This window comes from Leishmania mexicana, chromosome 29 (genome assembly GCF_000234665.1).
Source record: "Leishmania mexicana MHOM/GT/2001/U1103 complete genome, chromosome 29".
Lineage (NCBI taxonomy): Eukaryota > Euglenozoa > Kinetoplastea > Trypanosomatida > Trypanosomatidae > Leishmania > Leishmania mexicana.
Window position 1 is genome coordinate 1,234,787 of NC_018333.1, and position 23,562 is coordinate 1,258,348.

The 23,562-nt window shown below is 58.1% G+C and overlaps 6 protein-coding genes across 6 annotated transcripts; all 6 read left to right on the forward strand.

Annotated features, from left to right (window-relative positions):
- Window positions 1–4,475: 4,475 nt before the first annotated feature.
- On the forward strand, window positions 4,476–6,779 carry LMXM_29_3440 (putative DNA ligase I; the record flags this gene model as incomplete). The annotated part of the gene is made up of 1 exon (XM_003877441.1): window positions 4,476–6,779. The coding sequence occupies one exon, from the start codon at window positions 4,476–4,478 to the stop codon at window positions 6,777–6,779; it is 2,304 nt and encodes a 767-aa protein (XP_003877490.1).
- A 723-nt stretch (window positions 6,780–7,502) lies between these two features.
- On the forward strand, window positions 7,503–7,934 carry LMXM_29_3445 (conserved hypothetical protein; the record flags this gene model as incomplete). Its single annotated transcript, XM_003877442.1, has 1 exon — window positions 7,503–7,934. The coding sequence occupies one exon, from the start codon at window positions 7,503–7,505 to the stop codon at window positions 7,932–7,934; it is 432 nt and encodes a 143-aa protein (XP_003877491.1).
- A 1,081-nt stretch (window positions 7,935–9,015) lies between these two features.
- LMXM_29_3450 (conserved hypothetical protein) lies at window positions 9,016–10,221 on the forward strand (the record flags this gene model as incomplete). Its single annotated transcript, XM_003877443.1, has 1 exon — window positions 9,016–10,221. The coding sequence occupies one exon, from the start codon at window positions 9,016–9,018 to the stop codon at window positions 10,219–10,221; it is 1,206 nt and encodes a 401-aa protein (XP_003877492.1).
- A 931-nt stretch (window positions 10,222–11,152) lies between these two features.
- LMXM_29_3460 (putative zinc-binding protein (Yippee)) lies at window positions 11,153–11,587 on the forward strand (the record flags this gene model as incomplete). The annotated part of the gene is made up of 1 exon (XM_003877444.1): window positions 11,153–11,587. The coding sequence occupies one exon, from the start codon at window positions 11,153–11,155 to the stop codon at window positions 11,585–11,587; it is 435 nt and encodes a 144-aa protein (XP_003877493.1).
- Window positions 11,588–12,407: 820 nt separating this feature from the next.
- On the forward strand, window positions 12,408–13,589 carry LMXM_29_3470 (putative casein kinase 1; the record flags this gene model as incomplete). The annotated part of the gene is made up of 1 exon (XM_003877445.1): window positions 12,408–13,589. One exon carries the CDS (start codon window positions 12,408–12,410, stop codon window positions 13,587–13,589), a length of 1,182 nt encoding a protein of 393 aa, XP_003877494.1.
- A 6,977-nt stretch (window positions 13,590–20,566) lies between these two features.
- On the forward strand, window positions 20,567–21,313 carry LMXM_29_3480 (conserved hypothetical protein; the record flags this gene model as incomplete). Its single annotated transcript, XM_003877446.1, has 1 exon — window positions 20,567–21,313. One exon carries the CDS (start codon window positions 20,567–20,569, stop codon window positions 21,311–21,313), a length of 747 nt encoding a protein of 248 aa, XP_003877495.1.
- Window positions 21,314–23,562: the final 2,249 nt, after the last annotated feature.

Here is a 23,562-nt window from a genome sequence, read left to right on the forward strand (position 1 = left end):
TCCTCCCTCCCTCTTTCTGAGTTCAGCCTTATCATGTGTGCGTGTGTCCCACTGCTCTTCGCACCGTCTCTCTTCTCTGCTTGACGCATCCCTTGCTTGCGGCCATCACGGATTGACATTGGGGGCATCGGTGGCGACATGTTGGTGCAGTGTTATCGTCGCTGCAGCCAGGGAACCTGGAATGGGGTAACGCAAAAGGGAGAGAAGAGATGGGGGATGGGGAGGGTACAAGCTCGACGCACTGCGGGGAGGGGTCAAGGCGCCCATGCAGAGGGAGGCGTGAATGGGAAAGGGAGGCACGGCTGGCGGCAAGGGTGGGCTCGAACACCCGCTGTCTCCCCCCTTTTTCCTCTTCACCACGTTGCTGCTTTCAACATAAGTCGTTACAGATGGCAGATTAGCGGATCATATTTCTTCTCAGTTCCCTTGCCTGTTTCCGTTTTTCTCTTGCTCTCGGTTGCCTCGACGCCACAAGCAGCCCCGCGCGTGTGCCAGGGATATCCCCCTCTCGTGGTTTTGCGCCACATGTGCAGTTATAAGGGCACCGCGGCACCCCCCTTGGCGTCATCCGTTGCTGTGACAGGGACGTAGAGTTCACTTTCCGGCGAGAGGGAGAGGGCAAAAGAGGGCGGGGGAGGGTTGCTTGGCGTTGTGGCTCGCTCGCTCGCCAACGCACGGACGCCGGCTAAACCACCGCCATTCAAGAGAGACGGAATGTGAGACGCCATAGAAGAATGAGAGCAGCCCAAGACCGCACAAGGGGAGCAGGATCCGGAAGCCGTATAGCGTCGATACGGATGCTTCTCCCCTGAATGGTTGGGTGGGCTGACGACGTACAAGGTGAGTCGGAGACGGCTGAGGGACTTCTCCGTGGCTCTGGAGCAGCACACGTCAATGTGGCAAAGGGCGTATCTCTCTTTGATTTCGTTTCTCCTTCCCTCCCCTACCTTCCCACAGCTCGCTGCGGCGCCGTGCCATGTGTGCATTTTCACCACACATACACGTGCGTGCACAGACACCGTGCATCTGTGCTTCACTCCTTACTTTTCTCTTGTATGCCTGCGACCAGGTGTGAGCTCGCCAAACAAGACTGTGCGAGTGGGTGACGCTGATGGGTGTTCCAAGTTCCCTCTTCCACCGGCTCTTCGCCGTTGTTATTTCTTTTCTCCTCGTCGCCGTGCACTCTTTTTGTAATGTTTTGCGTTTTTTTTTTTTGGGGGGGGGTTTCGCCATGTTCTTCTCTTGATATCTCTTTTTGTGTCGCTTCGATCGTTTCCCCACTCTCTCGCCCTACCCTCCTCTGCCCCCCCGCCACCACCGCCACTTATGCTTGTGTGCACTTCTCTCGAGAATAAGGGGTCTCGCAAACAAAAGGAGAGAAGAGCTGAGCGGTGCCAGCGCCTCATGACAGGCAAAAAAAATGGGTCGCTACATGAATCGCGAAGCGCTTGCGCACAGACGGTAGCCGTGGAAAAAGACACTTATGCACGGAAGCCGTTTTCCAGTAGGTGTGTGAAGTGGGTTGGTTAGCCGCGTTTCCGTACACGCCCGTCTCAGTAGCAGGGGGAGGTCGTTGTTGCCTTCTTTCTGGGGTATCTAAAGACGAGAAGCATGCGTTGTCCGTTAAGGACTTCGAGCCGCCGCCACAGGTGATGCCACCAGGCAGAGCACACATACCCACCTACCTGCTTAGACGGGGCGTGCTTGCTAAGCCTACCTAACTACAAGTCGTAGAAACTCTCAGATCTTTTTCTTTGCTATGCGCTTACCTGCATCTATGCGCGTGCGTGGCGTTTTGTCCCTCATCCGCGTCGCCTCCAACTATCCCCCGCCAGTCTCCCGTCCTTTCACCATCTCCGTATCCGACGGCGTTCATCTGGGGATCTCTCTTGCTTTTGAGTGTTTCTCCGCTCTTTTTTTCCGTTCTGCCAGGCGCCCCTTTCGATATTCATGACCCGTGGCTGAGGAGAAAGAAAAAATAAGGAGAAACACCTCTTGTGGGAGAGGTGTGCGTGTGGGGGGGGGGGTGCCCTGCTCTGGATGGTGACTGTGTGGTGTACGGGGGGGGGGCAGAAGACACCCGCGCATGCGGCACGAAGTTGACATGCATGCGCTCCCTGTCCTGGAAACACAAACATAGCCACAATCAGAAGTGCCCACGACACGAAAAGTGCGCAGGTCGCGGACCGCCTGCCTCTTCTTTAACTCCATCTTTGTCTGTTTCCTTTCTTCTCTTTTCCTATCTTCCTTTTTTATTTTCGTCTTTTGATTTTTTTTTCGCTGTTCTCGTATTGTCAGCCCTCTCCCTCCATCGCTGTTGTGTGCGTGTCCGCGTTGCTGATGCTATGTGGTGTGCGCGTGTGTGTGAGTTCGTATTCGGTCTAGTTGCTGGGCTGGTTCGTCGGTTACTTTCGTCTTCCTCTCTATCATCATTGTCCCTGGTTGTCGTCGTCACGCTTTTTTTTTAGAGATTTCCTTTTCTTTTTTTTTTGGGGGGGGGGGTTGGTTCCCGTCTCCATGTTGCTTTCCGTCGTGTGGTGGTGCGTGCGTGTTGCGCTTCCTTTGTTTGTGTGCGTGTGCTTGTGTCTCCGCTGGCGTTGACACTCTCGTTCGTTTGCTGTACGAGTCCAGGCGAATCTGTGTCTTTCAAACACGGCGATATTTCAAACACAAAGGGCACACGCGCTCATTCAGATGCAGAGTAGCGGTGGTCTCTTGTCCCTTGTCTCGCTCTCTCTGCGCGTGTGTGTGTACCGTCACCTTGCGCCAGCGTCTGTAAGTTTGAGTTGCACAAAAAAAGTGTTGTAATGGATTAGGGAGGGAGGGAGTGGTGGGGGCGGCACCGTGGCTGTCCCCTCTTGTCTCCTCTATCCACGTCTTTGGATGACTTTGTGTGCATGTGTGGACGCGTGTACGGTGAAAGGGATGGCGGTCGATGATATAAACGCGGCGCGCCATCTGAGGTGGGCTTCTCTGACTGTTGCTGACTGACGCTTGAAGCAGGAGCAGGCAGTTCAGGTGAGGGCATCGGGGAGAAACAAGGAACTGCGCTGCCGCGTATCCCTGTGCCGCGGTGTACCTGTTCTTTGTGGGCTTTTTGAGCGTGCGTGTGTGAGTTGTGTGTCCTTCCCATCCCTTTTCCCGTCTTCCTCTTTTTTTTGGTGTTTTTGTTTCGTCTTGCCGTGTGCGCTGGAGACCGCTCCTGCTTTGTGCGTGTTGTTTTTTTGTTTTCTTGTGGATTTTTTTTACCCATTGTGCATCTCTCGCGGGTTCGTGTCTGCGTGTGCGTGTGCATGTGTGTGTGTGTTGTCGGTGCGTCCCCCATGTTGGCGTGTTTTCGTCTCCTCCATATCCCTTGTCTTTTTCCTTTTTGGCTTCTTGTCATGTGTTGCCTGATTTGGTGTCACCTCTTCTCTGTGTTTTTATGTGGCCTGTACGTGACGCAAGCGAAGCGGTGCAGGAGAATGGCTGAATAGAACACCGTGTACGAGTAGCGATGCTTCAAGCGGTGTTTCGATGGCGGATGGGCGTTGTTCATTTGATGCTTTTTTTTCTTTGGTATTGGCGTGTGTTGGCGTGGGCTCTGATTTCTTTTTGTAGTTCGCCAGTTCCTCGCCGTGTCTGTCCCACTCTCCTCGTCTCTGTCTCTTGTCCACCCTGTTCTACCTCTATTAAAGAATGAGCATGCAAAGAACACCAGCAATGACAAGGCGGATCCCTGTGATTTGTCGCTGTACAATATCGATCACCGCAGACGTTTGGCTGTCGGTGCGCTGCCCAACGAATGTCGTCACCACCCCTCGTGCGTGGTGCGGCTTTTTTTTTCGAGGCGTTGACACGGACGTTGGCCGACCGCGCGCGGGCGGTTTGATGTGCTCTCCCCTCTATCGTTGCGACCTCCGGCCTGCGATGAGGATGCCGGCATTCTGTTTTGCTGATCCGCCCCACAGATGAAGACCACGCGGTCGCGGCGAAAGAACGAATGCGACGGTGAAGTCAAGCGAGGCTGTTTTACCCTCTCTCTTTCACGACTGACCGCAGCGCGCAACTCGTGGATGAGCACTGGATAGCGGACAGCCGATGCCTATTCCATCCTCTGTGTGCCCCCTTCGCCTTCACGCTGAGCATCCTTTTCTTGCGCCTGCTCTTTTCTTCGTCGTGCTCTCCGCCGGGACCTGTGTGGAAGAGTTCCAGGAGCAGGACACGCGCACACCCTCGAATCCATACTCGAGCGCGGATGCACATTGGGCAAACGCCACCTTTCGTGACCGCACCTCTTCTCTCACGTTCGTTTGGCCGCAAAAGCGTCTCCTCCAGCGCGCGCACGTGCACGGCGCAGTGGGTGCAGATGATCCCTGACTTCTCTTGTTTTGCTTCATAGACTCATCCACATTCTCGTTGCGTGCGGACAGGACGCTTGAGCACGAAAGACGTACCTCTCTATTTCCTTGGCATACACTGCAACTCGGCTCCTCATGCATCAGACCACTTTCGAGCGCTTCGTTGGACGCAAGGCCCCGGCAGGCGGGCCGAGCGGGCCCGACGCCCCGCGTGAGGAGTCGAAGAGGGCAGCTACCGAGGCAAATCGCGAGGATCGAAGGCGACCCCGGGAGGAGGAAAAGGTAGCGGGCCCTTACGTATCGAGCACTCCGGCCTCGAGCTCGGACTCTCGTCTGCGGACAAGTTGGAATGAGCCAACGAATGCCTACTACGCACAACACGTTGCAGAATACAAGGCGCTGGTCACCGATGTGCCGCCGCCCACTGCGACGTCCATGGCGAAGCTGCTCCAGGAGTCCTCCTTCGATCCTGTGACGACGTTCGAGGCAGTATGGCTGCCTCCCCGGGTCCCTGCCACGGCGCCTACTGCTGGTGCATCGGAGCCAGTACCGTTTGCGGCAGTAGTGGACGTGCTGGCAGACATCAGCGCCACCGGCTCGCGGCTTGAGTGCTTAAAGCAGCTCACCTTTCTGCTGCTCGCTGTTATCGAGCGGTGCCCAGAGGACTTGGTGCCGGTGATGTACCTGGTGATCAACAAGCATGCGCCGCAGCACGAGGGGGTGGAGCTCGGCATCGGCGATGCGGTGCTGGTGAAGGCGGTGGCCGAGTGCTGCGGCATGACGGAGGCCCGAGCTAAAGAGGAGTACCGGCAGAGCGGAGACTTGGCGGAAATCGCGCAGATGCATAAGCAGAAGCAAAGCACGCTCATGAAGCCGAAGCCGCTCTCCGCTCAGAGCGTGTTCAAGACATACAAGGAGATCGCCATGATGAGCGGCAGGGATGTGATGCGGCGGCGGTCGGACTTGATCAAGGGACTTTTGCGCGACGCACAGGGCCCGGAGGTGAACTTGATTGTGCGTGGGCTTCAGCAGAAGATGCGCATCGGCCTTGCCGAGCCATCTGCCTTGGCAGCTGTGGGGTACGCCTTCGCTCTTCACTTCCTCGGTGACGCGCAAATGCACCAGATGGACGTGGTGCAGCTGCAGACGTTGCTGAATACAGGAGCCGACAGTGTCACACGTATCTTCTACGAAGTGCCGAGTCTCGACGTGGTCCTGAGCGCGGTTCTTGCGAACGGTTTCATGACCTTGGTCCCGGGTAGCTCCATCGCGAAACGGTATGCAAAGGACTTGTCCATTCGGCCTGGGCTGCCGGTGAAGCCTCAGCTAGCGTACCCGACGAGCAGTATCACCGTCATCCTGGACCGTCTGCAGGGCAAGAAGTTCACGTCGGAGTACAAGTACGACGGTGAGCGCGCGCAGATCCACTATGACAAAGAGAAAGGCTTCTATATCTTTTCCCGCAACTCCGAGACCCACACCGGCAAATACCCCGACGTCATTTCGATGCTGCCAAAGGTCTTTGACCCAGCCGAAGTAGACTCTTTCATCCTCGACTCGGAGGTCGTGGCTGTGCATCCGGAGACCGGGGTGCTTCAGGCCTTCCAAGTGCTGCAGCATCGCGGCCGAAAGAACATTGCGGAGGAGGATGTCATCATTCCCGTCTGCGTGTTTGTCTTTGACATCTTGTACTTCAACGGAGAGCCACAACTGAATAAGACACTGCAGCAGCGTCGCGAGCTGCTGTGGCGGTGCATCCATCCCCTCCCGGCAAAGCTGTCCTTCGCCACGTACTTGGATTCGGACAAGGTCGAGGACGTGCAAACGTTTTTGGAGCGGTCCATCGCGGACGGCTGCGAAGGATTAATGGTGAAGACGCTCGAGGAGGAGGCCAACTACACCCCCGCCAAGCGCTCGCACTACTGGCTGAAGCTGAAGAAGGACTACATGGACGGCGTCACCGATACGCTGGATCTTGTTCCCATCGCCGCTTTCTACGGCAAGGGGAAGCGAACTGGCGTGTTTGGCGGCTTCCTGCTGGCGTGCTACGACCCGAAGGCGGACGAGTACCAGAGCATCTGCAAAATCGGCACCGGCTTCCAGGACGAAGAGCTGGAGAAGCTCACGCAGTCCCTGAAGTCGTTCGTGGTGGACGACAAGCCGCGCTACTACCGTGCCGGTGGAGAGGAGCCGGATGTTTGGCTCACCGAGGCGCAGGTGTGGGAGGTGAAGGCGGCGGACTTGTCAGTGTCGCCAGTTCATCAGGCAGCCGTGGGGCTCGTGGACCCCAACAAAGGTATCGCACTGCGCTTTCCTCGCTACCTGCGCCAGCGCGAGGACAAGAAACCCGCAGACGCCACAAGTGCACAGCAGGTGGCGGACATGTACAAGGCGCAGTCCTCGGCTGCGCAGCCCGACGCGAACGGGGACGCCGAGTGAGCTGTCCCGCTAAACGAAACGCGCTGGCACATCTCGCGACCGCTCGTTGCCGCTAACGTTTCTCGCTCGTTGCAAGCGGCGTTCTTGGCCACATTTACCTTTTTTCTTCTTTACTTTTCTTGCAGCGCACATGTAGCGCGTGGGCGTCAAGTTGGAGGCACCCTAGAGAGGGCCGCGGTGAATAAGTTCATCATCACTGCACCTTCTCACCCTCTCTTTTACGCATACACACACACACACACGCACACACACGCACAAGCTCAACATAAGGTGAAGGTGCCGTGAGGCCATCAACCACGCTGCAGTCTGTTTCCCCCAGAACGCTCGTAACGGTCTGCACCACGGAGGACTGTGGCCTACCCGGGTAACGCCTGATCCTGAGGAGGTTCATGGCGCTTGGCTCAGGAACTGCGTTTTTTGATGCTCACCTCTCTTGCTTTTTCACGCACATCCTCTTCTCAACCATGCTTCCATGCAGGAGCACCACACTACCCGGCTGCTTCATTCTTGACATCGCTGCTGCCTCAACTTGGGCCAGTGCCGCAGCTGCTGTGGCATGGGGGCATCATTGTAAGGAGGCATACAAACCGCCTTCATGACCGTTGCGCCACTACACGCTATTCGCCCCTCCCTCCCTCCTCTCCGGCCTAGTCACAAACGCGTACACACATAGGCGACGCCGTCTCTGGCTCCTTTCACGACGCAGCCGTTCCCCTCGCTCTCATGGGCACCTACCTCTCCCTCCTCGTGCGCAAGCGGCCAAGAGAGGATGAATCGGACGACAGATCCTCTGCAGCCGGCTGCAGCGCTTCCAATGCGGCGTCTCTTCCACCCTCTTCCCTCTCACGCCTGCTTCTGAGTTTGCGATATCGCTGCGCTTCCCCGAGCCGTATCGGGTCGGAGGTGTGCCGTTGCGTTTCGGAAGATGAGGCGACGCGCCGCGTGTACGGCTGTCACGCACACGTATACGAGACTGACACTGTGGACGGGAGCCACGGCGTGGCGCTGGCGTGGCGTGTCGACGAGTTCGCTTCGCCTCTGTCGGCACTCTCCCTCCTCTCACTGTGTCGCGTGGCCAACAGCTGCCGCAAAAAAACGCTGGTGACGACGACGAAGGGCGAGGCAGTAGTACTAGCCTACACCGCCGCCCTGTAGGAGCGGTGGCGGTGCGCAGGTGCGCACGCGCACGCCCCCAGAGCAGGATGGGCGACCGCGCTTGTTGTTGGCTTCTTTTCGGTTCGCCGTATTGCTCTCTCCTGCCTCCTGTTCAACGGCAGGTGGTGGACCAACTACCAAGCGAAATGGAGGGACAAAGCCCCCACACAACGTCTCCCCCAACAAGGAAGATGCTGACCGTTGCCTTGGGACATTTCTGTCCACCCTGCTCCTCATGGTGCACCTCTTCTCCTCGACGAGAGATGTGCATCCGCGTACACACTGACACCCACCCATATATATATATATATATGCACCCATGTACTCCTTCCACTTTTGTTCTTCTTTTGCATCTTTTTGTGCCTGTCGTTCTCCCTCCTCCTCCTCCTCTCCGTGCCATTTCGCTTGCGTGCGTGCTTTCGCCAGTCACCCATTATACCTCCATCAATGAGGCAGCCGACAAGTCGGGCACATCAGTCTCATATATGTTCGTTTGCCAAGCGCATCTCCGCTTCTGTTGGTCTGCTCTCGTTGTGCACGTGCGTGCTCGTGTGTGCCCTTTTCACACTTGCGCACACAGAGACACTAAAATAGCAGCAACAGAGTACAGAAACACACGCTTCTCCTCGTCTTCCCTTCACGTGCCCAGCCTCCTCCCAGCGAAGACGCCAAGCTCACGCACGGGGGGCATCAGCTCACCAATAGTTTTTTTTTGTATTGCTCTTTGCGTCTCCCTTGCATCCGCCTAGGAAGGGTTAGACAACCGCACATCCCCCCTCCCCCACATCCTTCACCTCCCATAGAGTCGTACCTGTCGCTTTGCTGCCTTTTTGTCTTCACTGCGGCTGCTCGCATCCAGTGATTGGTCGAGCCTCCAGCGTGCATTGGTGTGACCCCCCCTCTCCTCCTCCTCCTCCTCTCTCTGTCTTTCCGTCTGTCGTGCAGACTCACAGGACTCACTGCTCTTTGAGGTACGACAGTGTGGTCCTTCGACCACCCCGCACAGCAAAGAGAATAGAGACAGCATACATCAGACACAGCCCCACGTACGCGCGAAAAGAAGCCGTCGACACCGCACGCCATGGCAGCTCTTCCAGCGCTGGAGAAGGAGGTGGCCGACCTGAAGCGGGTTCGCGTCTTCAATGAGACGGTGCGCACCGGCGTCGAGCGCGTCCTGGCAAGTCTTCCGTCACCTGAGAATGAAAAAGACACATCCACCAAAGTTCGAATTCTACTGCTTCGTAGCCAAGCGACCCTCTTGCTTCCACGCGTTTCGCGGGAGGCAGAGAAGGATCTTAATGCGGCTCTGAAGCTGCAGCCTGGCTTGGCAACGACGTGGGTCGAGCTCAGCGAGTGCCTGCTCCGTCGCAACGCCTTTAAGGAGGCCTGCGACGCACTGGATAATGCGCTGCGCGTAGACCCGGCGCACATCGAGGCGTTGTGCAAGTACAGCCAAATCCAGCGTAACCGCTGTGGTGAGGAAGGGGTGACGGCTGAGCAGCGTAAGGCGTACTTGGAGGACGCCGTGGCCAAAGCCCGTGCTGCCGTCGGCTCCAATGTGGACGACGCAGATGCATGGAACACGCTGGCACTGTCACTGCTGTCAAAGGTGACACTGGAGGGTATGACGTTCAACGGCTTGCGCAAGGCGCTGGCGGCGATGCAGCAAGCAGAGCGGAAGTGCCCCGAGGACCCTGATGTTCCGTACAACAAGGCCGTGCTGGAAAGCCTTCTGGGGCACTTCGGGGCCGCAGCGATGGACTACTGGAAGGCGCACGCCCTCGACAAGGACCGCCTCAAGGGCACCCGACGCCTCTCGGAGGAAAACGCGAAGGTGCTGCTGCGTGCGCAGAGTCGCATGAGGACGTCCAGCGGCATTGGCAAGCGTGACTTTCAGCGGATCTGCACCCGCATCGAGCAGGCCCACAAAAAGTACACGCAGAGCACCTCCGCCAAGGTCGTTGGTGTATTAGACATAGTCACGGAGCCAACGATGCAGCCCGTCACGCTGCTGGTGTCCGATGGCAAGGGTGACTTTGGGCTTTTGCTCTTGCACGAGGTGCGCCCTACGTGCTTCAAGATTGGCGACGTCATTGCCTATCCCGCGACGACTCCTGTCGAGACCATCACTCACAACGTTGTTGCCTGCCCGGGAGTGGAGGAGGAACCGTTGGAGCTCACCCTGAACCATGCGTATCCGAACCCCAAGGGCATACTAGTGAACGGTCAACCACTGCCCTCCTCTGCGCATGTGCCGCTGCAGATGTCCTCTCGCCTCTTCGCGTGAGCTCAGCGACAGCGCCTAGCCGGTTCCAAGTGCCTCCGTGTGGTGCTGGGAATGGAGGAGGCTGCATCGGACGCCGCTGCGCTCCCCTCTCTTCCTCACGCGTTTCGCACATTACGCTCTCTCTCAGGCCGGTTTAGTTGTGGTGATAGTCGATGAATGGGCAGGAGATGAGGGGCACGTAAAATAATGCAGGTGTCGGCAGCTCTTTTTCGTTAGCTGTGCGTGCGCGCTTACCTGCGTGTGGAGCGCACAATGCAGCGTCACATGAGGGCGTGACGAAAAAGCACACAAAAGAAGAAGACAACGACGGATGGCTGAAAGCGAACCGCCTTCTCCCTTTCGGGTGTGTAGCACTCACATCTGTACGTCTCCGACGTGCAGCATACACGCGCCCACCTCTCCCGTCTGCTTGACCTTTTGTACGACTTGATGGTGAGTGGCATCGCGCTGTTCAGGGGATTGCAGGTGGAGGTGTAACGTATACGGATGTATGGAGAAGCAGCGTGTGCGGTGTGCACTCTCCCCACTTGGCCACCATTCCCCCCTCCCCCATCCGCCCCGCGCCTACGTGCGCAGAGGATGTCGGCGTGCCTATGTTGACATCTTTCTTGTGTCACCGCCACTTCAACAATGTTCACATCTTTTTGTTTTCTGTTCTCTTCTGCTGCGAACCTTGGCGCCAACGGCACATCCGCTGGCAACGCCTGCATCGCTGCACACGTTCGCGCACCTCTGCTTCAGCAGCGTAGTCGCGACGTCCTCGCGAGCGAGAGAGACACAGAGAGAAACAAAAAAAAACAGACGAGAGCGACCGTCTCCGCAGTGGATATCGCTGCGTGTGCGCTGTCGCGTCGCTATTTGCGGAATTCTCCTGCATCTTTTTTTCGTTGTTAGTATTGGGAGCTCGTGAAGGACGGTGCTGCCAGCTGCCATGGTGAGGCGTCTTCGCACGCGCCTCGCTGCGCCGAGCGGGGGCGAAGGCGGCTTTGGCTGCGCATTCTGTGGCACTCACCTCTGCATCGCCGAGGACATCGTCTCCGACAACTTTCGCGGCCGCCACGGAAAGGCCTTCCTCGTCTCCCGCTGCGAGAACACCTACTACGGTCATCAGGAGGAGAAGCAGCTGATGACAGGGCTGCACCGCGTGCGCGATGTATTTTGCTCCAACTGTGACCAGTACGTCGGCTGGGGATACGACTTCGCGGTCGATGAGCGTGAGATGTACAAGATGCAGCGCTTCGTGCTCGAGCGTCAGCTCATTCGGGTTATCACTCACGGGCAACTGCGCGGGGCCCTGGGCTACAGCATTCCGGAGGGCAGCATCACCTTTTCGTTGCCTGTCGCGCGCTCGTATACACTGGACTAGCCGCAGGTGCAGAAGGGTGACTTGGCCGCGGTTGTGTCTCCGCACAGCGTTGCCACGCTACTCTGTAGACGAGTCCCAATCTTCCCTGCGCAACGCCGCAGCACATCAACCGAGTGCTGCAGGCGGCGAGCTCCCGCATTCATCGCCTCGACTCCCATTAGTGTGGGACCGACGCTCTTCTCTCTCTCCCTCGCCGCTCTGCCGCCCACTCGCAAAACGGAAAGCGCAATAAGGATGGCTCAACCACTTCTACGTCGACCCATTCGCCTTTGCCTTTTACTCTCTCTTTCACTGCACCAATGCTGTGGCGTTGTCCTTCGGTGCACATGCTGGTGCTCCCCTCAGCAGGAGGCGGGCATCGATGATCGACAAGCGCGCCTTTGTGCGGCTGCCACTGAACAAAACAGGCGACCAAATCAAAAAAAAAACAGACGACGAAGAAAACGAGATGGAAAAGGCACAGGGATGCACCACAGCGCCGTGTTCCGCCTGTGCGACTCTCTTTGTGCGGCCTCCTTTCCGCGTCTGTGCGCCTCACAGCCTTACACCTTCCCGTCTGGAGTCTGCGCTGCGTCTCGTGGCCTGTTTTCCCGCGCGCCTTGCAGGTGATGACACCCGCCTACGTGCCGCCTCTCTCCATCTTCTGAAATGCTGTGCCGGCTCAATGTGTCCCTCACCTCTATCGTTGCCGTCTGTCTCCCTCCCCGTCGACGTGTGAGTGGTACGTGGCGTTGCTGTCCTCTTCAACCTTTCGCTATTCTACAGGTGCCTCTTGATCTACTTATATTTTTCTTCGAGTCGGTCTCTCCTCGGTGGCACGATGCAGGCGTCTTTTCAAAAACAGAACCAAGACGAGGCCAACAACGGCGCCGTGGGCACAAGGAGCAAGCGTGCCCAGGATGTGCTGATCGGCGGTCGCTTCCGCATTCAGGAGCGCTTGGGCGGTGGCGCCTTTGGTGAGGTGTTCAGAGGTGTCGAGTTGAACAGCGGCCACCCCGTTGCCATGAAGATGGAGCTGACAAAGGATGGCCATCGTTCACACCTCAATCTGGAGAACCGAATCTACCAAAAGCTCAACGAGTGCCCGGTGACTGTCGGCATCCCGAAGTCATACTACTGCGGTCGCGTGGGCGATTACACCGTCATGGTAATGGACCTTCTCGGCCCCTGCCTGGATGACCTCTTTGAAATGTGCCACCGCAAGTTTAGCATTAAGACGGTCTGCATGATCGGCATCCAGGTCATTCAGCGGCTTCAATATCTCCACAGCGTCGGCTACCTGCATCGCGACATCAAGCCAGAGAACTTCGTCATGGGCGTTGGCGCCAACTCCCACATCGTGTACGTGATCGACGTGGGTCTCGCCAAGGCGTGGCGTGACTCTACGGGGAAGCATATTGCGTACGCGGAGGGCAAGTCGCTGACTGGCACGGCCCGCTACGTTAGCATCAACACACATCGAGGCATTCAACAGTCTCGGCGCGATGACCTCGAATCCGTCTCCTACCTGCTTGCGTACTTCGCGCGCGGCAGCCTACCCTGGCAGGGGCTCAAATCACCAAAGAGGGATGTACGCTTTGAGCGCATTCGCGACGTCAAAACCGCCACGTCGCCCGCGGAGCTGTGCAAGGGCTATCCCCATCAGTTGGCCAATTACATCGAGTATACGCGCTCCCTGGGCTTTGAGGCAGAGCCGGACTACAGCTACTGTCTGGGGCTGTTTTCCTCGGCGATGACGGATATGGGGGAGCAGTACGACTACTGCTACCAGTGGATCGACCGAAGCGAGGCTGAGGTCAAGTCCGCGTCCGACGCGCGCGGGTCCGCTCATAGCCTGCGCACCTCTGGGGCGCAGTCCAGTGTTGCTGTCGGAGGCTCCAACCTCATGACCTCCTCCGTCTTTGTGGGAGACAGCGCGGCGAACGAGATGAGCAAATCGCTCCTGAACAGCAACTTTATGGAGGAGATCCAAGACTACTACGGCCTTAACGATTACATCTGAACCAAACGCCGTAGAAGACGACGATGCTCTGCTGGCTTACGCTGATTTACTAGGGCGCCGTCGCGGATCGTTTTTTTTTTGTCGTGCTGGGCAAACGATGATGGGAGGGAACGACAGAGATCGAGGAGGAAGAGGAGGAGGGGGGCAGGGACTGACGTCGGAACGACGAAGCTGAAGTGGTTTCACATCGTGGAGGCCACACCACTGGTCGGGCGCGCATCTCAAACGAACGCGCCTTTAGCGACCTCATCACCTGTCTTCCTCGCTTCTTTGTTGCTGCCTGGGTCGCTCTGTTCTTCAAGTGAAATGTGCTTGCCGGCCTCTGCGCACACCGCAATTCTTTCATCGCTGCTACATTATGCCGCGTGCTTCTGCTTCTCTCCATGTGCATGTGCTCGGCCTTTTCTCCCTCTGTCCTCTCTTGGTCCCTGATGCTCCCCTCCATCGCTCCCCCAACACGCGCGCTGTCTTGCTGTGTTGTGCCCTCCATGATGTACGTCTCTTTGCCTGTATTGTGCTGCCAGTTTGTGTTGTATGTGATCATGTATCCTCGTCTATTTTTTCGCGGTTGATATGCAGCGCCGTGTTCCTCCTCGTGTGCCGTGGCGCACGTTTATGTGCTGAGGGAGGTGTCGTGCATTCTTTTCTCTTTTGTTTCTCCGAGGGCCTGTCATGTAATCAGCCGCCGCTCGCATGACTGCCAGTGCCTCTTCCGTGTCTCTCTGTGCATGTACCGCACGTGAAGCATCTTTCTGATTTTTTTTCATTTGTGCTGTGCGCTTCGGCTTTGCCACGTTTCCATTTACAGACGGGTCGTATAACTTTTTTTCTTATTTGTTCGGAGTATTTCTCTCTCTTTCTCTTGGCATCTCCGCGCACGTGCGCCGAGATGGAGGACGCGGGTCTCTCCGTATGCTCTGGTGTGCTGACACTGTTGGCCATTGTACGCATTCTTTTTTTTTGATGTTCGCTTCATCTGTGTACAGTCGTTATTGTCTTTGCCTCTCTTCCTCTCTCTTTGTCTGCACAGGCCCCTCGGTCGACGCGTTGCCGCATGTACTGTCCTGTACTTCTTCAACTGCGTCGCTATGCCCGCTGATCAGACGTGCTGCCCTTCTCCGCTTTTGAATTTTTGGGAAAAAACACGAAGGACAAAAACACACCAGCATAACACGAGGCCCGTGACATCGTTTTATGCTTCCCTTTCCCTTTCGTTCGCTACACAGCGCCTCGCTCATGTAGGCGTCTCTTTCCTCGCATTTCTGGCCTCGCTGGCGGTTTCCCTCCGACGGACCAGTCCAGAAAGTGAGGGCTCGTCCGTCGAGTGCTGAGTGGGATTCGCAAGGGGACACCAGTTTACGCTGTTCTGCTCGTGCATCTTCATTGCTTGGTGATTGTTCCTCTCGCCTCTCCTGCAGAGAGGCGTGGGGGCGCGACGCACTGGCGGACGTGTTACGTTCCCTAGAATTTGCGCGTTTGTGGTGCTCGCGGTGTGTCGTCTGTCCAATCTCTAGCTGAATGACATTCAACATTTCGTTGTCTTTTCCGTTGGCCTGCGTTTTCAACGGGGGTGAGCGTGTCGCGGTCTTTAAGCCCAACTCTGCTCAGTTACAGCGGGTAAGGAAGACGGATTCGCTCGGAAGTGGACCATTGGATTATGGCGTTGCGTGGGGAGCGAGGTCTCGCGTTAATAGGGTGCCTTCCGTTGGAAGGCAACGCACGGCATGTGATCCCCTCTGCTTCCCCACACTCTCCCACCTTCCATCGTCCTTTGGCTGCCCCACAGAGCGTTTGGCTCACCTCACTCTCGGAGCCTCTTCCCTTTTCTTTCAGGTCAACACAGGCCCCACGCCCCCTTCAAGGTGTACACAGCACTACCGAATGACAAGCTGCTCGCGAAGCATCGGTGGTACCGCGACTTGACCAAGCGGCCCCGCCGAGGCGGAAGAAAAGCAAGTTGGACCGCCTGGAATCTTCAGGCCCCTCTTGCGAGAAGGGGATCCAATGTGAACAAGTGCTACGCGCGACTGATGGAGGAGCATGCGGCGCCGCGCGTGGTGGCATGCCATGCTTTCCTGCACGCACGGAAACCGCTGGTACAGAAGCTGAAGGGGGAGAGCTCTGACGAGGAACCGACTACTGGGGTCATGGTCGTATGTGAGGCGAGGCTGAAGCGCGTCTTGGCCAGGCTCAGCGAGAGATTCTCTTGCATGAGGAGGCGCTTCTCGCGTGGAGGGCATCATGCTGCTCCAGACTGCTCTAGCCAACGACCTCACCCAGAGTCTTGCGTGCCACAACTGGGACGCGCCCTTGGGGATGAGCCCTGCCGATCACACAAGGTCTTTCGGACCTCAAATCAACAGCCTTCCGGTCACCCTCTGCCCCACACAACGGCATTATGGACATGTCGGCCTCCAATAGTCAAATGCCTCATGGGTTGCAGAACCCGGGGGTATGACTCCGCGGTGGTGGTGACTCGAAGAAGTTCGATGCGTCTCGGTCGCGCAATGGACCGATGCAGCGAAGACTGCTTCACCTCGGGCAAATGAATGCAGGGGTTTGGCTCCATCGCGCAGCCATATCATACTGCAACATACGTGCGCGCTTGTCCTGCTCCAGCCGCCGGGTTTGGCGGAGCAGTCGCAAGGCAAGGGATGAGGACTGGCTGATGAAGGCTCTTGCCCGCGTCATCCACGCGGCCGCACCCCCCCCCCCGGACGTGACGAAAAAGCCGCGGGGAGTGGCATTACAGCTCGTCAGCGGTGACCTCAGGTAAGGCAAGACCCCGAACGTCAAGCTCCACTCGATCTTGCAGGCACGCCTGCCTCAGAACCGCGTGGTGCCTCGGCGGCACGCCGCCGATGCTGCCGTCGTATGCCTCAGCGGCGCAAATGGCAGTGAGGGTGTCGCTGTGTGGGCGCGGTTTTTTCCCCACATTCCTACGCAATCATTCGGTGCCTGGGTCACTGCCGCCCGAGGGTGGGGAGCGGCTGAGCCTGAGGTCGAAGAACTCGGCATCATCGAGGCACGCACACAGAGATATGAACCACATTTCCAGCTTCCCCTCGCCCGAAACTATCACTACAAAGGACCCTAGCGCGCAACAGGCGCGGGGGGAGGACAAGAATGCGATTTGCCTGCGCTGAAGAAACTTTGGGCTGGCTGCTTTTATGGATTGAGTCGCTGGATGCAAAGAGCACCCCGAGAGAACCACGGGCGTTTATGGCTGGGTCGCCGGCGTCACGGATGCCTGCGAGCACGCTCTATATGGACACCTCGCGGCTGTGCTGACCAACGCCGTGGTGGAAACGACGGGGGGAGGGGGCAGCGCAAAAGGGTGGCGGCAGGCATGGTGAGAAACACGCGCCGTTTGTTGCGGGCATGACCGCCAAATATGAAAGGTGACATATCAGAACCTGTGCCATCTGCCGGCGGCCCCGGCGCTGATGAGCATCGCAGAGCGAAAAGACGGGAAGATGAGTCAGGATGCCGTTTCCAACCGACTGACCGAAGCAGGGCCCCAACCCAGGACGCCGCATGACGGGGCTGGGGTGCCGGAAGGCCTTTTTAGGGGAACGCGGTGGCCCGCGCATGGGCTTTCCCGGGGTGGCCAGGCACGGGCCCACCATACCTAGCAAGCGAGGCCAGCCCCCCCCCCGCGCGGACACGCCCCGACCTTCGCCAACGACACGGGCCCGAGAGCCGACCCTTTCTCGCAGGCGGGCGAAGCACACGCCACCGCACAGCGACACGGAGGGCCAAGCGAGCGGCAGCGGGGCCTCGCATGATCGCGAAGGGCACGCCGCAGCGACTAGACCCAAAAGCGCGACAAGAGGCGGCGGCGAATCACCCCCCCCCGAAGGAGCCGAACAGGTGCAGCGGCCCCCACGCGGCGGGGCCTGGGGTGCGTGTGTGGGGGGGTCCGCGGCAAAGATGGTGGCGCAACTGGCGAGAGGGATGCGAGGGGCACAACCCCCCACCCCCATTGGCGGGGGAAAACCGCAAGCGGGCGGGTTCCCCACCCCAGCGGCGCCCCGCGGCGAACCGGAAGGAAATCATGGCGCCGGGGGTTGGGGGGGCGTGGCGTTGCGGGGGGCGGCGGGTGATTCCGCCCCCGCGGCCCCTTTAGCGCGCAACGCAAAGGCACACGTCACACGGCCACCCGAGATCTCGAAAGCACAAAAGGAAAAGCACGGCGGGGCTCTTCAGAGATTAAGGGTAAACCGTGTGGGTGGCGAACGTGCTTTCATGCCTCTGGCATGCAGACGGCTTTTGCGCGAAGCGATGCAGCAGTTGGGGCAGCGGTGCGGACTTGCCAAAGCGAGAAGAGGCGCCGCAAGGCGCATGGCAGACAGCGCACTGCCAGCGGGCCAGCCGACGCGCAGGGCAGGGCCTGTCCTGCGTAACGCTGCGGCGGCGCCTGGATTATTGGCTTCCATCTTACTGTGAAGGGCGTGACCACGCGGGATATCGCTGCCGCGGTCCTCCACGGGAAGAGGGGAGCCACGAGCTAGCGCCCCCGAGGGTGCAGAACGCCGCAATCAGTGAAACGGAGTTGCTGTGCCTTATTTGTGAAAATGGGGGGGAGCCCATCGGTGCCGCCACGAGCAGGGGAATGCTCTCTGCGACCCCCCCAAAAAAAAAATGACAAGGCTGTTCGAGGAAGAGAGAATTGTGAGGATGGAAGCGCGCCATGATGACACCAAAACATTCCGCAACTGCGCTTAGCGCCCCATGCTGCGATAGACCTTGGCCGCTCTGCGAGCTGCACGCGCCGTCAGAAAACTCCAGGAAGGCAAGCGCATACCCCACTAGAGCCATGCCGATTGGCCAGCTGGAACCCACGCACAAGGATGAAGTTATGCGCAAGTAATTTCTTTGGGTGTGATGCGCACGGCGTGCATACGTTTGCGGTCGAGGAAAAGAAAGGCGGACACCGATGCATACCTGAGTTGAACTCGAACGCTGCTTGTCCCGAGGAGTGTTGTGCCCACCCTGACCCACCCGAGCCGGACAGAAAGCGGGGCGTACCGTGAACAAGCGCAAATGGCGTTTGCGCGTTGGATTTCGATGCGTGTTATGGCGCTGTCCTCGTACCTGGGAATAGGAGAGCGATGTGCATGCTCCGGAGAGGAGGGGTGAATACTGCCGACTGCGCACAACTCCAACAAGGGGAAGGTGGGGCGTGGCGGTGACGCAGTCGATTACACGGGTGTGGACTGCTATCGATTTTTTGCTCAGCGTCATACCATGTATTGACAGCATCGTGGTTGCGTCCCCGCCAGCTAGGCAGGCTGAACTTCTCGACACGGTAGGCAAGGGGCTACTACGCATTCGCGTGATTACTCTGCTCACCACCTCAAATCGAGAACCGCCTCTCGAGGCAGATGATACCAAACTGTGGCGCATTGGAAATAGCGGTGGAACTCTCCTTGAGGAGGACTACCACTGGACTTGGGCTGGAGAGGACTGCTTGCAACTCCGTATGACCCATAGCGAAGATGTGGCTCGCAAGGGAAAAGAAGTCGCTCTCACATCTGCGCGTCACGAAGGCAGCTGGAAAGTACCGGGGAGAGAGATTATGGCGTCTCCCATACTCGCTGCATGAAATCGTACTTGAAGGTAGTCAATACGTGATGCAGCAGAGCGACCGCCTTGCCTCTGCAAGCGAACCCGCAGCGAATTCAATGCTGCCTTTTCCTCTCCGTCTCATTTTTCCACTGCTTAGTTGGGCTGCCATCTGCGTTGACGAGCAGTATGTAGTTTTTTTTCCTCGTAGTAGTACGCATTCATGTCCTTTTCAATCTTTTGCCTGCCCCAACTCTGAAGTGGGCTGCCCTCAGGTGCCTGTTGACGCTGCTGCGGTGGCACTCAATCACCCACCCACCACGACCACCCCTGCCGCCGCTGGTTCTTCAATTGCTCCTGCTTTGTTTCCGCTCTCCGCTCTGCTCTCCTTTCCGTTTCCCTTTTTGTCTTTTGTGTGTTTCGCACTGTTTTCCCTTCCTGCGCTGACGTGCGCGTGTGTGTGTCCTGGCGACGGGCGGGAAGACGGCGCGTCGCCTTCGGCGCACTTCTTGAGGTGAAGAGCAACACGAAGAGCTTCGGCAATCCATCGTGTTGCTCGGTCGCAACGTGCAGCAACGGCGCATATCGTATGCTGTGAGCGCGACGCTGTGAGGACATCTTTTTATGTGTCGTTTTGTGCGGGTGTCTTGTGGAACGTTTAAGGGGATTCGTCGTACGACCGAAGGCTTCCGTGTGCTGAGGGAAAGGATGGAGGACGGGGTTTCTGCAGCGCTCATGGGCGGAGGAATGACGTGTACGAAAGGTGCCAACGAACATCGATGCTCTTGTTGGCTCTCGCAGCCCAGAGTCGACCAGCCCGAGCCACACGAGTCCATTCCACCTCTCCCGCCCCTCCCAGGCCCCGGATGTAGGAATCCGACGAGTGTCATTGCAGTTTGTGGCGTACCAAGTGGCTCATCCGCTTCAACGTACGTTAAACTGAATTCTCTTAGCCAGCGCTCGGCTGCATCGCTGCACACGCACGTCCGCCCACGCCGTGTTTTTTAACGTGTAGTAAAAGGGTCTTAGCGACGACGACGAATGCATCCGCTTTCGGTCGCACGACTCTCTCTCGCTTGCTCTGACCGCTGCGCAGTGCATGTGCCGCGGCGCTCACTTCCTCCTCCTCGTCTCTTCTCACCTTAGTCCCCGCCTGCATTCATTCACACGCGCACAATATCCAGCGCCTCGCTACACAGACATCTGTCACCCATCGCCGAGGTGCACAACGGGGAGGAGTTTCTCTTTGTGTGCCATTCTCCCTTTCTTCTCTGACCTCCTTTTACCACCTCGTCCCTCTCCCCCTCTCCCTCTGCTTGGGGAGTGTCCTTGACAGGGTTTTAGAATTCAGCATTTGCTTGTCGCGACTCCGTCCGCTCGTCGCCATTTCGCCTGTGCTCACCGTCATCATGGAGGCTGTCGCGTGGACCCCCGACGTGGCCGAGGATCTTCTCTTTCGGCAGTTTATCAAGGATGAGGACATCTCCCGCCAACTTCCGCCTGCTCCGCAAGTGTCCAGCGAAAACTTCCTCGAGAAGTACGACCAGGCAACCAAGATCCTCTTCTCATACGTGCGCAACGGTCCTGTGGCGGCGCTCGCCTCGCAGAATGTGAACACCGCTGCCATCGGCAAGTACGGCGGTGCCACCCCACTTAAAGGTTTCGTAGGACGCACCCCGGCAACTAAGCCGGTTCCACCAGAGCCATCACGGCCATTTGCTCGGACGGCAACGCCGACGCCGGCTCCCACTAGCCGCGCACCGTCGGTGCAGAAAGCGACCGCCAACTCTCCCCCACCGGCCAAAGCGAAGCGGCAGCGTGTGGAGTGGCCAGCGGATGTGCCTACCAATCAGTTGCTGAAGAGCAACAGCCGCTCGAAGGTGGCGCACCTGACGGCGAAGCGCGTGGCGGCCCAGCAGGGCGTCGACCCCGATCTTATCTTTACCCAGAACCGCGGTGATCTTCCTCTCAACGTGATCTTTGCGTCGTATCCCAAGGCTCTCAAATCCGTCTCCGCCGTTCGAAACGCCAGCGGGGACTGGCGCACGGACACCTTCACCGTTGAGGAGGAAGTCTCCTATAAGAGGGACTTGGGTTACGTGCATTGTGGACCCAGCCAGTGCACGTATGGTGACTGGCTTCCTTCTCAGTCGTGAGTACAGGTGTGTTACAGAGTCAGTGAAGGGGCCCCCAAAAGAGTCTGTGGCGCCAAAGTTTGCGAGTGCGTGGAAATGGATGGGGTTTGATGAGCTGTGTGCCGCGCCGCAGCGTATACGTACACGAGAGGAGTCAGCCACGAGACATGCGCACTCCTTGGTCAACCACAGCTCATCGCCGGTGTAGCGCTACCTCCAACGCCGGCAACAGAACATTACACACGGCTCATCTTCGTTTAAAGCTCTGCGCCTTTCATGTATCGGTGTGCCCTGTTTTGCCACTTGGTTTGTTCTTCTGAGAACAGAGGAGGGAGGTCACGCTAGCATTTGGGTGCCGATCGCCGCGTGTGCCCGGGGTGGTCACATGATGAATGGCACGCCTTCGCGCCATCGCTTCCGCCTTTTCTCTTTTGTTTGAGCTTCTTCACCAATATGTATATATATACATTGTAGTGTGTCTCTCTCTCCCCCTTCCCCTTTAGACTTTTAGACTGCGCGTTGATCTTCAGCTTTTGGATTGCCTTTTTACTCTCTTCGATACGTTTCTCTGTTTCTCTCTGTGTGGTGGTGTCTCCAGTCTGCTGTGAGTACGTCATGCTGGAAAGCTCGATCCATCACCTGCGCAACGTGCGGGATGCGTTCCAGTGGACCATACAAGCGCACACGAACCGCAACGAAGGCATTGAACCGAAACGTCTTGTATACCGACCCTGTTCTCCGTGTTGTCCTCTTTTCCTCCAGTGTGTTGATCGCGACGAGACCCAATGGTCAGCTGACAGGCTACATGCATGCTATAGACGGAGGAGTGCCCTTCTGCTCTTGAAGGCGGCGGCGCACTGTCACTTCTCTCTAAGCCGTGTTCGTGTTCATCAATCTCGCATCTTGGGGACGCTCCTCATCAGACCTCGTTTCTCGCGATGATGGTGCACGCCATGACGCAATTAAGCACATTTTCCTGCGCTACCGGGAGTTACCTCCGTGCAGGGCGTACGGCCGCTCCCTCCCATCCTGTGCCCCTCGCTGCAACAGGCCGTGAGCTCTCTGTGCGCTGGGGCGTGCCTATGCGCGGGCCCCTTCCGCCTGGCACACCGACTCCTGTGAGAGGCGTGCGGATGCAGAAGGGGGCGAATCGCCCCACGCCGCCACAGGCTCACGGCAGCGTCGCAACTGTCGCGGTGCATGTAGGCAGGCCATCCAGACACGCCTCCCATGTCATCGCTCGCAACAGCAGGTGCTGGGAGTGAGCCCCTCACCCCTCCTCCCGCCAACAAGGCTGCCGTGAAGCAGACTACAAGATGTGGATGTGCGAGCGCTGTACGCATGTGCTGTCAACCACGGCTGCCATGGTGTATCGCCTTCCCAACAAAGAATCCAAAGGCCCGGAGAGCAGGAGTAGTGAACGAGAGAGAGGTGCCCTGTAGTACATGCCGATGATGCCCACAGTGCATGCGCGCAAAGCGTGCGGCATCTCCTGCGTCCGACCGCGCGGCACGTATCCGAAGAGGGGACGAGGCGGGAGAGGGGGGGCTAGGCGCATGTCCCGACTCGACGGCATGACGGTCGGTGTAAGACGACCAGGGCGTAGCGGCAGCGCGGCAGCGGTGTGTGGGCTGCGACTGTGCATGCGTGTGCTTTGCGAGCTGCTGCGTTGTGGCATAATGGCACATCGAAGTGATAACAAAATGTTGCTCTCCCACCTCTTCTCGGCTACCCGCACGGCGATGGAGGTGGCGGTGGAGAGGCCGCAGGCAAGTTTTCCCGCGTTAGACGCTGGGCGAGTGTTGGAAGCTGCGCGCAGAGGCTTTCTTTTCATGCGGCTTTGCTGCGCGCAACAATGCACAGCGCTGACGATGGTCTAGCGCTGTTGTATCTCACTTTGCATGCGACCTCTCTACGTTGCTCTCTTCTCACTCCTTATTCCATGGCGCCCCCTTTTTTGTGTTGCTTCGCCCGGCGGCTACGAAACTGCCCACGTAAGGACTGGTGGCACGTGTGCCGGACTGCGTGTATTGCTCTCTGGCCGCTCCCGCGTCACACTGATGGGGAAGAGGTGGGTGCTCGCGTGCCGCTTTGATGAGGTGCTTAACTGACACGTGTGGAGACCGTCTTCCCCACGCTAGTGTGGAGCTGCGCTGTGTTTAGAGAGAGGGACGGCTGCGCCATCCGTGTGCGCATCCGTAGGTGCCTCTCTTCATTTTCATCCATTCCCATTCGGTTGCTGTGTTGGTCTGGGGATGCAGTATCCGCCC